A 13,897-nucleotide genomic window follows, 5' to 3' on the forward strand; every position below is an offset into this window, starting at 1 on the left:
CCCAATCCCAGGTACTTTTTCTCATGTCTCATCCCCCTGATTTCACTACCACACTATACCTTCCTGGCCACCTCCTTTTTTCTGCACACTTTTCTCTAGCTTTCTCTTATGAAGCATTCTTTGGGTTTTTCTTTCTTATTTTCCCTGCTGGTTTAAATCTAGAATTTCCTGTGGTTCTATCCTGGTGCTTTTACTCTTTCTCTCTGCTCTTTCCCTAGATGCTCACTTTCCTTTTAAATTCTGTTTGTTACTCATAGCCATTTAACTTTCCAATCCATTATATTTTCTCTCATGACTGACAGATGCTCTTTGCCATAGGCCTGCTCAACATTTCCACTTGGATATTCCACAAGACCCCCAAAAGCTCTTCTTACTAGCTTCTTTGTTTGGATATATGCTTCTTCCATCCCCTACAGGTGCAATTTCAAACCTTAGTGAAATATTTAAAATCTCTGAGGTAAGACCAGGTGTCAAATCATTATTCTTTCCTTTACCATGGGCAAGTTGCTTGTTCTTACAAAGCCTATAAGATTATCAGGATTAAATGGGATAGCAGCATATGAAATGTCTCACACAGCACATGGAAAATGATGAATGTTCAATCAGCATTATCTGAGCTTAAAATATAGAAAAGTAATAACCTAGTCTGCTGTCAAATGTTCTACTTAATAAGTATTAGCAGGCCAATCTTTATTTTTAAGTCTTAAGTGGAAAGTCTAGTGCCTGTTGGTTGGGCCCAAATCCTGGCTCTAACACTTACCAGTTGTGTTACCACTGGATAACTGACCTAATAATTCTTTAGTTTCCCTATTTAAAAAGTGAAGAGAAAACAGAACCTACTACACAGTGTTGCTGTGAGAGTTAAGGCAGTGAGAAGCACAACAGTTCTTAGCACAAAGGAAGCATTCAACATATCTACCTGTTGTTACTATTCTTGGTCAAAAACCTGCTAGAGTGAGGTAAGTTGCATAGTACTTACACTCAAAATCATTTATGAATGTTTATATAGTTTACAAGTATATCTCAAAATAACTGTAGTCAATAAAGAGCAAGTTTTCTCTTACACAAAGCAATCTGGGTTTCTGATCAGAGCAGAAACATACCCTAACTCTAGACCCAGTTTCTGCTACCCTTATAACGTGGTGACCAGCCAGGCAAGGTGAAGACCTGAGGCTGCCCTGGACTATTGACCTGCCCAAGTCAGAGAGAATAAACATCTCACCTGCTTTAACTTCAATGTACTAAGCACTCATGGTTAGGTAACTAGGGAGTCATGGAGAGCCTCAAACAGCCCAACTTTGCAGCAAAAGGTGATCTTTTCCTCTCTCTGAGATCTCATGATTTTTTATTCTTCCAACAGTAAGAACAGTAAATAAGAATACTTTACCCATAACTCCCTCCTCAGGTCTTCATTCTCAAATCTACTCAGCTGATTCAGGACATCCTCAATCAAGTGTCTTCTTCTAACTTTGAGATCAAAAGTGGGCATGAAAGTTAATTCAGACTCTTCTTGTTCCACAATTCCTGCCAAACAAGCTGTAAGTTTTTTCTCCTGGGAATTTATAAAACAGAATAAATCAGTTCTGTTTATGTGCACATTGCATTTATGAAAAGAGCCTCATATACACCCTTGGAGGTAAATGATACATCTGGTATTTACTCTCAGCTAGCAGAAGAAACACAGGACCTGTGGAATGAAATACTTTGCAGAGCCAATATGGAAGAGCAGGGAAGTGACCAATTGTAGACTTCACCTGACCACTTCATTCTGTCAACATGATTATTAATGCTTAAGTCACCAAAGCTAATCACCATCAAAGACAGATTTAGTAGTACCCACTGGGACAGGACACTGCAGCATAATGCACTTATTTGGAAGAGAAATTCAGATGTTTAGTAAGAGAGCAGGATGCAAGAAAAACCCAGAAACCTATTACAGGAAAGACAGGAAAGGAAGGAGAGTAGGGGAGAAAAAGACGTGGGAGAGAGAAACAGGCAGAATATCAATTTTGAAACCAAATTGCAATTTGGGATCATTCAAGTTTGTGGTTTTTAGCAGAAAAAAGAGCAATCATATATACCAGTTCTACAAAATTATCATTGGACTCTTATTTAAAATCAGGGAGAGGAAAAAAAAAAATCAGGGAGAGGGTTGGGGAGGGATTTCGCTTAGTGGTTCCACCGCCTGCCACCTGCCTCGCAGAAGCAAAGACCGAGTTCAATCCCCAGAAAAAACAAAAAACCAGAAAACCAGAAAAACAAAAAACAGGGAGGAAAAAAAAACCCCAGAAAAACAAAAAACAGGGAGAATAAGCTACAAGAATGAAAGCAAAACAAAGCTTTTGTATCTTTCATTCTCTTTTGTTAAATATTTCATTAATAATCATACTTAGAATGTGAAAGTACTTTAAGGGCATGCAGGTGAGCATTATACACATATATCTGCATATGTATAATAAAAGTGATAATAATAGCTAACACTTTTGGGTACTTTGTGATAAGCACTGTTCTAAATGCTTTGCTCATTAACTTAATCCTTATAAATGCAATAGGGTAGGAATTATCTGATACATCTTCTAGGCTTTTTTTTGGTGGTGGTAGTTCTGGGGATTGAATTAAGGACCTCAAACATGTTAGGAGCATACCCCAGGTATACCCCCAGCACCATAGGCATTTTTAGTTGTCTAATTTTCAGGCTAAAACCACTTTGAAGGATATAATGACAAACAGAACCACCTCAACTGTGACAGTACATTGAAAATGGGCAACTTTTTACAACTTTTATTTACTATACATATGGCACCATTAGGGTATGAGCCACTTGTGGGGTCCCAATTTCAATAATTCTTTGCCACCTTTATTCACACTGTGCATCTTTTCATTAGATTACACATCCTTAAACACTGAGGCTAGTCCTAACAAGCCTAAGTTTGTTATACCTTTTTGAGAACTATTCAGAAGATTACAAGCTGCCACTGTCAACTTCAAGTAAAAACCTACGGCTAGGCCAGTTATTCAAGGCCTGTCCCTTGCTACTGAAGCCTTAATATGCCCTAAGGCCAAGTCAACTCCAATTTGACAATCTGCTTGGCTTTGAATGCTATAAGCATTGGTCTCATCAGTGGGTGGCTTCCTTATTACCCCCAAAATATTACATTCTCTGAAGGCATTTATGATGTGATTTATGTTAATGAAGACAAAGAAATAGACATACATACCTGTATTTTTAGAAGTGAGTCTGCATACAGTAGTTTAATCTTCGACAGAATATTAAAGACAAATGGAAATTGACTGAATATGACACAACTCTGTATTTCTCCTGAGGTATCCTAAAAAGTGGAAATGATGAGAGTGCTGATCAATAAAGGACAGAGAACTCTTACGGCTTACCTCACAGGTTTAAACCCCTTTTGATTTAAGGTTTCCATACTTCCAGCCAAGCCAATCAAAAGTGCTGGTCAGTAGTACTTGCAGTAGAAAATGTGTTTAACACATTTGTAAGGTATACAAACACAGTATTTTTGATGCCCATTTAATTTACTAATTAATGATAAACTCTGAATGCTTTCTAAAGAGTCTGTTTAGCTACAACCTTAGCTGCTACATGTCAATAGCTCAGATGCATTTGGTAAACACAGGGATAATAAATGTGCATAGCTGGCAGTTCATTCATGCCTTTTGCTGGGCAAGGGTTGATATACTTAGCGAGATCCTGTCTAAAAAAGTAAAAAGAGCTGGGGATATGGTGTGAAAAGGCCTGCAGTTCAGTCCCCAATACTAGAAGAAAAGAGGGGAGGGGACAGGATAAGAAGGAAAGGGAAGAGAGATGGAGGAAGGAAAGAGGAGGGAAGAGAAGAGGAGAAGGGGAAATATGAAAGGAAAGAAAAGAGCCAAGGAAAGGAATCTCTAGTGGGCTCTTGTACTGGCAACAAGAACCTTTTATCTGTATTTTAAGAAAATAAAAAGGGAGCCTATCCCAGGAGCCTTCCTCAAAGCTGCAGGACGTTACTGAGTCACACTGTCTTCTATGGACACCCTAAGGGTATGGTCTCAGTAATAACAATCCTTCTCTAACCAGAGTGTGAACAGATTTCTACCCTTCTCCTTTTGTACATTTCTCATGTTTTCATAGCAGTCCCCATGATCTGCTTGCCTAACTGACTGGTTTCTTCCTGGGTATTTGTCACTTTTCTGCCCATGCTCTGGCTATAAAACTGCAAAGCTTTTGAGGAGACTTAATTTTCTCATAAGTCCTTCTATTTAACTGTGCGATTTTACAGAGTACAGGTTTTTCAGAAATTCATGTACAAAGTTGTAGCAAAACACTTACATTAAATAACCAATTATCAATTTCCCCCTACAGATATGCAGTACTTACCAAGTTCATTTTCCAAGTGGACCTTCTATATGCTTCTCCATAAAAATTGAGCCAGTCAGTAAGTTCATCTACTTTGAAAATCTTTTCAGGCAGATGATGTTTAGTTTGGTTTACCTTAAATAAAATATGACTCATGAGAAAACATTTTACTCTCAGAGTAAATAACAAACATTCTTAATAGAATAAAATTTTATCCAATTGGCAAAGCCCCAAATTTTCATGGACATAAAGAATATCTAAGATTTAACAGAGGGACTGCTGTTATGATGATAGACTTTTAGTTACTTTTAATTCATAGGAAAATTTTAAAGAATTTTAGGTCCAAATGAAAAAACAATATGAAATCAAGGTACTCGGGCCTAACTGTTCATGTCTTCTTCTTCAGAGCTTAACAATATGCCATTCAGACATGTTCTCACTGCCAAGGAAAGCATGGAACACTTCTCTATACAGTATGGAGGAATTTTCAGCCCTCTATCCTGAGTGCATGAGGATTACACACATACACAAACACATACACACATAGACATACAAACACTCTGGTATCAGTGAGTGAAGATGCTGAATAATGACATTAGATTTTAGACATTAGTGACCAATATTAGTGTTTGACCTGGGTAAACAGGCACAGTCCTGTCCTAAATTACTAATTCTTAGGTCTTCTGAAAACAATTTTTAGCTATGTACATTGAGACACAGAATATGCTTACTGTCTTTCACTTGGACCCAAACGAATCCAGGCCTCCCAGTGCTACCACCTGAAGCCACTCTAGCCTGTAACTACAGTCCTCTGAACTCTGCTGATTTCAGCCTTGCACTGGCATTAGTCTCACGGTCCCCAGAGTTATTGAGAAAGTAGGTGCTTCTCATGACTTCTTGAGGTCCTCCCTCTGAGCTGGAAAGTTTGATGAATAGCAAATAGTCTAGTGTCACTAGCTAGGATCAAAAGGAAAGCAGGAACTCTTGAGGAATTCTTTTGTCCACTACTTCAGCATTTCTCATGACGCTCTTTTTAAAGTGACATGCTCATTAGAAGGCATTTTTCTTGAGTTCTTCAATAAAGTTCTCAATTTTTCAAAAACTGTTTTTTGGTTATCTTTCCTTTTTATATAAAACCTTTAAGAATTGTCTAGGATAGCCATTGTTTTCCAAAAGTATGGCAGACTTTTTTCTTTAGCAATATGATAGATTAGGTACCGTGAACCATTGAATACAATTAGAAATATAAGAGAAATGGTCATAAACATTTTTAAGACATTACTGATTTTGTAAGTAGAAATGGAATAATCAGATCAAAAACTAAGTAAAAATGGTACTTGCCCTAAGAACATTTGCCAAACCAAGTGAACCTGAACTTTAATTTTTCCATGTTTGGGGATTTAAAGAAAGGAAACAAAGCCCAGACTTTCCAAATTAGGGACTCAAAACTCCATAAACCTGGAACTCAAAGGACTCAGAGTGAGGGTGACCTAGGTATGAATGCTTTTTTTTTTTTTTCCTTCACCCTGTATCAAATCAGCTCCACCTTAACCTCAGGACCATAGAGAAATTCTAGTACATTTCAAAGCCACTGAGGTGGGAAAAAATACTCCTCACAGGATTCGTAATTACAAAAGGGCTCTCCTATAAGCTTGGACTCCAACTCCTACCACTTAGAGATCTAAGTAGATTCGAGTCAAGAATTTAAGTATTTCCAGAAGCCTGGCAGAAACAAATTTTCTCTGAAGAAACCTAGCCACTAAATATTTCCAAAAGATAAAGTCCCAAGGAAGTGAAAGCTCACTCACACATGCAGATCACAAAACACAGGAACAGAGACACTAGAAGGAGCTGTCAGAAAAAATAAAAGACAACAGAAACTGCCCACAAAGACTTCAAATACTAGAGCTATAAGGCACATATACATTTAAATAATGAAAGGAAAGCTTGAAAAGAATAAACTGAAGGATGTAGTCCATTCATAAAAGTTTGGAAAGTGAAAAATTTAACATCATAATGTCTAGAGAAATACATAAAGGGAATGATTTAACTCCAAAGCCAAGATCATGGTTACATCTGGGAGGTTTCTGTGTGGGGGGTACAATCTATGAGGCATACACAGGCATTTCAAGAGTACTGGAAATGTTTAGGTACACTGATGCTTATTACTTTTCTTCAAAATATACACCGATATCCTACACAGTTGTCCCTCAGTGTCCATGGAGGCTGGGTTCCAGGACACTCTGAGAACACCAAAATTCATGCATGCTTAGGTCCCTTGTATAAAAATACACAGCACATGTGTACAGCCTATGCAATATTCCCATACACTTTTAAGTACTTAGATAACTTTTAATACTTAACATAATGTAAATGGTATGTTAATAGTTGTTACACTGTGTATTTATGGAATAATAAAAAGAAAAAGTCTGTACATGTTTGGTACAAACACAACTCTTCTCAAATACTGGAACTCATGGACACCAAAGCAGGCAATATATTATTTTACATAGGTCATGTAATTCACAAAAACATTTTAAAATGGCAATATAAATATCACTGTTTCATGAGTCTGCTTAAGATTCAAGCCAGCTAAAAGCAAGAGAATTTTAATTGCCAAATACTGAATAAACATGAAGATTTCTAAATGAACCCTTACCCTATGCAGCCTTTTCAGTATTTCTAGAAGAGTTTTCATGTGACCGTTATTTACATCACTTTCACTCCAATAATGCAGCTGAGAGCTGATGGCTGTTTTAAACATCTGGACCAGGTTCCTAAAAGCAGATTCTTGCAGAGTTCCCCAATGTTCCTCTTAGGAATAAAAAAAGAAGGCAAATGTAATTGCTAGCACGTAGTTTTTCTCTTGGATTCTTAAAGGCTAAAAAAGGATCAATACACAATGTGGGAAAAAATTTTCACCTTCTGTTCCTCAGACAAAGGTCTACTATCTAGAATCTATAAAGAATTTTAAAAAATCAGACCTCCCAAATTTAAAGACCCAAACCAAAAATGGGCATCTGAAAGGAACAGACATTTCTCAGACAAAAAAGTAGAAACAGCAAATAAACATATGAAAAAATGTTCAACATCACTGGTCATTTGAGAGATATAAATGAAAACAATACTGAGATGCCACCTCACCCCAGAAAGAATGGCTGCTATCATGAAATCAACCAATAAGAAATGCTTGTGTGGTTGTGGGGAAAGAGAAACACTACTCCACTGCTGGTGGGAGTGTAGACTGGTGCAACCACTGTGGATATCAGTATGGAGATACCTCAAAGAACTAGGACTGGAAGTCCCATTTGACTTTTCCAAAGAATTAAAAGAATCATACCACAGTGATATATGTGCACTCATGTTGAGAGCAGCACAGTTTATAATTGCTAAAAGTTCGAAGCAGCCCAATTGCCCATCAACTGGAGACTGGATAAAGAAAATGTGTTTTTTTTTTTAATAAAATAGAGTATTACTCAGCCATAAAAAATGAGAAATTAGACATTTATAGCTAAATGGATGCACACTGAGGTGATACTCTTAAGTGAAATAAATAGGACACACATGTGTAAATACCAAACAGTTCCTCTAGTGTGAGAAAGTGGAAGTGTAAATAAGGACTAAAAGGTATAATAGACAATGTGAAGTAAGAAGAAAAGGGGCAAAGGGGAAGGGGAAGTAGAAGGGGTAGGGGAAAGGAAAGAAGGGAATGGAATTACTATGAAAAAATGAAAAAACGGAAACAAAGTCTTTGTAAATAGGGAGGGATGGAGGGGCTGAAGGGCGGGCAGAGGAATTGGGGAAAAAATAAGAACCAAGAGAGATTATGTAAAGGTGAAAATTTCCAATGATGAATGTCATGATACTGTATACCTAAAGTGTACCAATATAACTAATAAAAAAGATCAATATTTCCCTCACATCATAACAAAGTATTTTAATATATATCATAACTACAAAGACATTTGTAATAAATCTTCAGTGGATAATACAATTACAATTAATAATTACTACACAGGTATTTAAAAAGTACTGGTGATGGTAGATTTTTTTAAATCCTGGGAAAATTCCCTGACAATTAATAGAAGTACAAGCTTGATCTAATTTGTAAAAAAAAAAGACAAAATTATTTACATTCTTTGTCTAGATAAAACAGCCAATTAAAAATTGAATTAAGAATTGTTTGTGACTGAATAGCCCTTTTTGGGTTCCCAGCCTGAGTTCTAAACTCTCAAAAAAACCCCTTTCAGAATAAAAAAATACTTTTCATCACTTATAATGCTATCTAGATTGAATAAAACATGTAAGAATGAGCTTCCTTGGACTCAATACACTATATATGGCAAAAACTCCATTAAAATTTGCACACACTCTGAGGTAATTTCTTGTGCACTGGAAATACATATGAGGAAAAAATCAGAATGTGGGGCAGTCCAAAGGACAAGTAACCTGGGCTCTTAATAAACAAAAAAGTTTGATTATTTTTGGGGAAAGTAGAAAAATTTGAATACAGTCTGGACATTAGATAATGTAATTTTCTTAGATATGATATGTATAACAGGATTCCATATTCTTAGATGAATATTGTACTGCAAGTGAAATTTTATGTCTTCAACTTATGCTCAAATAGTTAAGAAAAACCAAAATGCAATCTGTATATAGAGAACACAAATGACTATGTTAATTGTTGACTGTAAGATACAAGATACATGGGTAATCACTGTGCTATTCTTTCAACTTCTCTGTGTTTGTGAAATTTTTTATAATGAAAATTTGGGGACAAAGGATCTCATGAGCAATCTCTGCAGTTCTATCCCAAGAAATCTAAGAAGGTGGTAGAATAATCTATTTTAGATGACCACAGTAATTATTATAGCATTCTTAGACTATGCAAAGAACATGAACACAGGAATGCATTTAAAATCATCTAAGTTTTGCCATAAATTGACTAGGCATATTTTATCATTGAGAAGACACGTAAAGTACTGTCAACTGTGAATCATCAATCTTACCCAGAACTCCTAATGACTGGTCACTCATTTTACAAATCATCTCTGCAAATGGGACCACCAGGCTCTCCCAATTGTTAAAATCATGCATCACAGGACATTCTGGGAGAAGGATGAAAACTTCTAAAGCTTCTTGGTGTGGGGAATGAAATGGCAGTTTTTTGAGCAGATTATCCCTGAGACAGGTGGTTATCTGTGGTTAAGAAGAATTAGGGAAAATGCATTCAAAACTTAGCAGGAACAGGATGCAACTTACTCTAAAAAACAAGGTAGAGTCTGGAATTTCATTCCACTGGGAAATTATAAGAATCATTTAGTTTCTCCAAAATCCATGTTGACAAACCATTTTACCTACCCTCGCAAATACTGGAGGTCCAGACATGTGAGATGTGTTCTTCCTATGCAACTGTTGGGTGCATGATCAAGAAGAAACCACACGTGCAAAAGAGACTCAGGATGAACAATGGATTCAGATCTAACACACAGCCTTCTCAATAATTACTACGCTACATTCTATTTTGCAGTTCACACTGTTACATTTTTTTTTGGTATGTGTGGCACTAGAGATTGAACCCAGGGAGCTCTGAGTTATATCTACCCTTTTATATTTTTCCGACAAGGACTTGCTAAGTTGCTCAGGCTTGGGATTCTCCTGCTTCAACCTCCCAAACAGGTGGGATTACAGGGGTGAGCCAGCTCACATTGCTCACACTCTTTTTTCTTTTTGGAGACAGGGTCTCACTATGTAGCCCAAGCTGGCCTGGAACTTGTGATCTTCCTGCCTCAGCTTCCTGAGTGCTGGAATTGCAGGGGTACATCACCAGATCTGGCCTCTCACACCTCAGGAGAAGGTGTCAGAACCCAAGAAAGCAAAACAAAATAAAAATTTAAAAAAAACCAATCAAACCCAACACAGTTCATCTTCTTAGAAGACTGCCTATCTCAGCCATAACTGCTAGTTTCTAGCCCTTCCAATCTCCTTGTAGTTCCCCGATTCAAAATATAACTGTTCAGGAAAAGCTCAAATTGAATTCTGAATTTGTATTTGTTATACGTGCACACAACACTAATCACTTGTTGGCACTAATCATTTGTTTAAGAACCCACTATGAAGGCCAGCTAGTACTTATGGAGTACTGTTTGTCAGTAAGTATATATTCATTGGTCATTTCATCCTTGCAGCTTCTCTATGATGCAAGATTTATGATTAACCTCGTTTGATAATAAGAAATCTATGCTTCAGAGAATTTAAGGTCACAAAGCTATGTGGAATCTCTTAGATATTTCTGACTCTAAAACTCAAACTCTTAATTACTAAAGTATGAGATACTGGCTAAATGATATCTCTAAATGTATAAATTCTTATAATTTATTTATTTTATATTAAAATATTATATTGGGCTCCCACTATGAGGTTAGAGGTAATGTATATCTGATGACTATTTTAACATCTCAGTGCATATGACATTCCTACCTCCTTGCTCATCAGCTGTAACCCAAACCTCCCAACCTCTTCCAACCTTTAGAACCACATGATCATTATCAAGCTACTTTCAGTGTCTCCCACAGTATGTCCTAGGGTTCATCCTTCTGGCTCCATGGAAGACCCTTCCCCAGGGTAGCCACCTAAAAACTTCCCCTTCCTCCCAGCTTGTTTTCACTACCCTACATAGAGCTGATCATTCACCAACCTAATAACACCTAAATCCATCTGAAAAGATTTATTGTGTACCAGCTTTGGTCTGAGCTAGGCAGTAGGGAAGACAATGCTGTGTAAAGCACACCTGCACACTGTGAGTCTGTCTCTCTAACTAAACGAAGATCATCTAAGGACAGGGAGCATGTCTCTCATTTTCCATGAGGAATCTTCATTACACATGACAGATACACAAACAGTGGGAGACCAAATGTCTAACTGTAAGTATATGAATGTATGCTGAGTAAATGAAAAGACACCAAAAGCCTACAAGCCCCATAGTACAAAATCTCCAGATGGAAATACTATAGGGCTTATTATCAAATTCTCCCCATCTAAAACAATAAGTAAAGAATTCCTTCCCTAAAAGCACGTCATATGCAGATTACATGATACTTTTCTGGCACAACCAAGGGGTAACAAGGAAGCAAGAAGGGTCCTTCGTTCCTTCAGATACAGAGTTGGCCTTCTATTTTTGGTGACCTTTTCATGGCTATATTCATTAACAAAGACTCTGAATTTTACAGCAAGTAAATTAAATGGACCCCATCAGAAGGATATTAACTAATCAAATCAAATGAGCAGGATCAAATGTTGTTAAAATAGTTCTTGGACTAATACTACAGGTACCACTAAGTTCTAGAGTCACGATAAAGTGATATAATTAGGGCTCCATTTTACCTCACAACCTTAACTGGACTGGGTTCTCCCAAAGTTAACAGAATTAAACTTTCCATACCCCCTTGAGAGAAAAGTATGAGACTTACCTTTCAGCTAAGACAGAGCGTGGCTGTGGCAGATAGAGCAACAGAACAGGCAAAGGATCTAGGGGGACTGAGGAGTGATGGGAGCAAGACTAGGAGAGACAGGGCCGGGGATTTAGCTCAGTGGTTTCGCCGCCTGCTGTGCAAGTGCAAAGACCCAAGTTCGATCCCCAGTACCAAAAAAAAAAAAAAAAAAAGACTAGGAGAGACAGAGAATGACAGATACAGAAACAGAGGGAGACCAAAAGATGGGGGGCATAGAAGGAAGGGGGAGGGAAGGGGGGAAGGAGGAAAGGGAGAGGAAGAGAGAACAAATGAGAACTGGGGTGGTGGGGCAGAGTACAGAAAATACTATCCCTAGATCAACCAGTACAACAGAAAAGGGAAAATAACAAAGCTCACCTCAAGAAAGGCTAATGTAAAGAAAATACATTTGAATTATCTACAAGTAGAAAACATGAGATTCTAGTAGCAGTGTTGAAGCAGGAAGTGTTCAAGCAATGTTGAAGCAGGAGCAGTACCATAAAGGTCAAGAACATTCTAGAGCCTCCAGAAGAGGAACAAATGAAATGGAACAAGACAGGAAGAAACTAGGGAGTTCTTGATGAGGGGGATGTCCATATGAGAAAATGTATTCTTATTTCTATAGTTATACTTAAAAGAATTGCATATAAAATGTTCCTATTCTAGTTGCCAAATTCAACAAATCCTTAACCTCCAGAAGCCCTAAGTTGAAAAAATTTTCTTCAGAATGTGTATGTATGCATGGATGTATTTGTGTGCAGATGCATTAATTACACTATCTCTAACCCATTCGACTACTATACTAATGCAAATACCCTAAATGGCAAACTCCCCCATGTTTGCTCAGCTTAATTCAATCTGGATGAACTATAGTCTCAGAGAATCTCTTAAAATAAAATACTTCTAAAATTCTGAAGTTTTATGAGAAAAGTTCTATGGGATTTTTCTTTCACCATGTTAGTAATCCAGTCCTTTTGGGTTAGTTCCTTGAAAGTACTTCTTGTTTTATTTAAATCCAAATGAATAGACATTGTTTCTGCAGCCACTCTGTAGAAGAAAAATAGATACATAACTGAATACGAAAGGACACTTCAAAGTGAAGTACTTTATTAGATTCTCTATCTTCTTTGCCTCTAGAGAATAAAATTTCATTTTCTTTAACTGTAGAAACTGTAGTAATTTGGTTGTATACAAACACAACTGAAAATGCACTCACAACATATGATTACTTCTAAAATGCCAATAAAAAGTGAAGGCTGCATTAACTGTCTCTACACTTGGAGACTTTAAATCATATGTGTTATCTAAAATGGGTAACAGGTGCTGGGTGTAGCTCAGCATGTGGCATAGCATGTGTGAGGCCTGGGGTTCAACCCTGAACACTAAAAAAAAATTTTTTTTAAAGTTTAAATTAAATGAATAATTGCTAAATATTTATTTTCCAGTTTTAAAAAAAAACACAGGAAAAAGAAAAGGGCAATTCCTATTTTTGAAAAAACATGACTGTTTCTTTGAGTTACATGAACTAGGATATAAAAGGAGGAGCTGCACAGCAATAAATTCCAAGAGAAAATTACTAATGAAATATATAAATATCTTAACCAATCAATTATATTTTCCTGATATAAACAGATTTACTGTCTGAACATAGATGTAGTCTTATAAAATACATATAGTATCTAAAAGTAGGAAACATTCTTTTAAAGAAAAAAATTTAATATTACACAAATATAAAGGAAAAGAAGTATAAAGCTATTCTTTCCTAATAACTTAAAAATTCAAAATGGAATTGGAGATGTAGCTCAGTGGTAGAGTGCATGATGCTCTGGGTTTGATATCCAGCATAACCAAAAAAAAAGAATTTTAAAACTCATCCAGTTATAAGGAAATGGTTACTATATTAAGGTATAGCATACAACCATTCAAATGTTACAGGATAATACTGAGCAATATGGAATTGAATAAAATGAAAAATGGACAAAATAGTAATTACAAAGCAATATATAAAACAACATAATCTCTGTAACCATGCATACACAAGCACACT

The 13,897-nt window shown here is 36.6% G+C and overlaps 1 protein-coding gene across 1 annotated transcript in view; it reads right to left on the reverse strand.

Moving 5' to 3' along the window:
- Herc5 (HECT and RLD domain containing E3 ubiquitin protein ligase 5) overlaps nucleotides 1-13,897 on the reverse strand; it is a 43,619-nt gene that overhangs the window by 14,149 nt on the left and 15,573 nt on the right. The window contains exons 12-17 of the mRNA XM_021261062.2: nucleotides 12,804-12,897; nucleotides 9,370-9,559; nucleotides 7,017-7,171; nucleotides 4,379-4,492; nucleotides 3,219-3,329; nucleotides 1,388-1,552 (exon numbers count right to left, since the gene is read on the reverse strand). Coding sequence (XP_021116721.2) covers nucleotides 1,388-1,552; nucleotides 3,219-3,329; nucleotides 4,379-4,492; nucleotides 7,017-7,171; nucleotides 9,370-9,559; nucleotides 12,804-12,897 — 829 coding nt within the window. The remainder of the gene's footprint in view (nucleotides 1-1,387; nucleotides 1,553-3,218; nucleotides 3,330-4,378; nucleotides 4,493-7,016; nucleotides 7,172-9,369; nucleotides 9,560-12,803; nucleotides 12,898-13,897) is intronic.

Source organism: Heterocephalus glaber, unplaced genomic scaffold, assembly GCF_053883595.1.
Source record: "Heterocephalus glaber isolate CG9 unplaced genomic scaffold, H.glaber_assembly_v1.0 deba00001454, whole genome shotgun sequence".
Taxonomy (NCBI): domain Eukaryota; kingdom Metazoa; phylum Chordata; class Mammalia; order Rodentia; family Bathyergidae; genus Heterocephalus; species Heterocephalus glaber.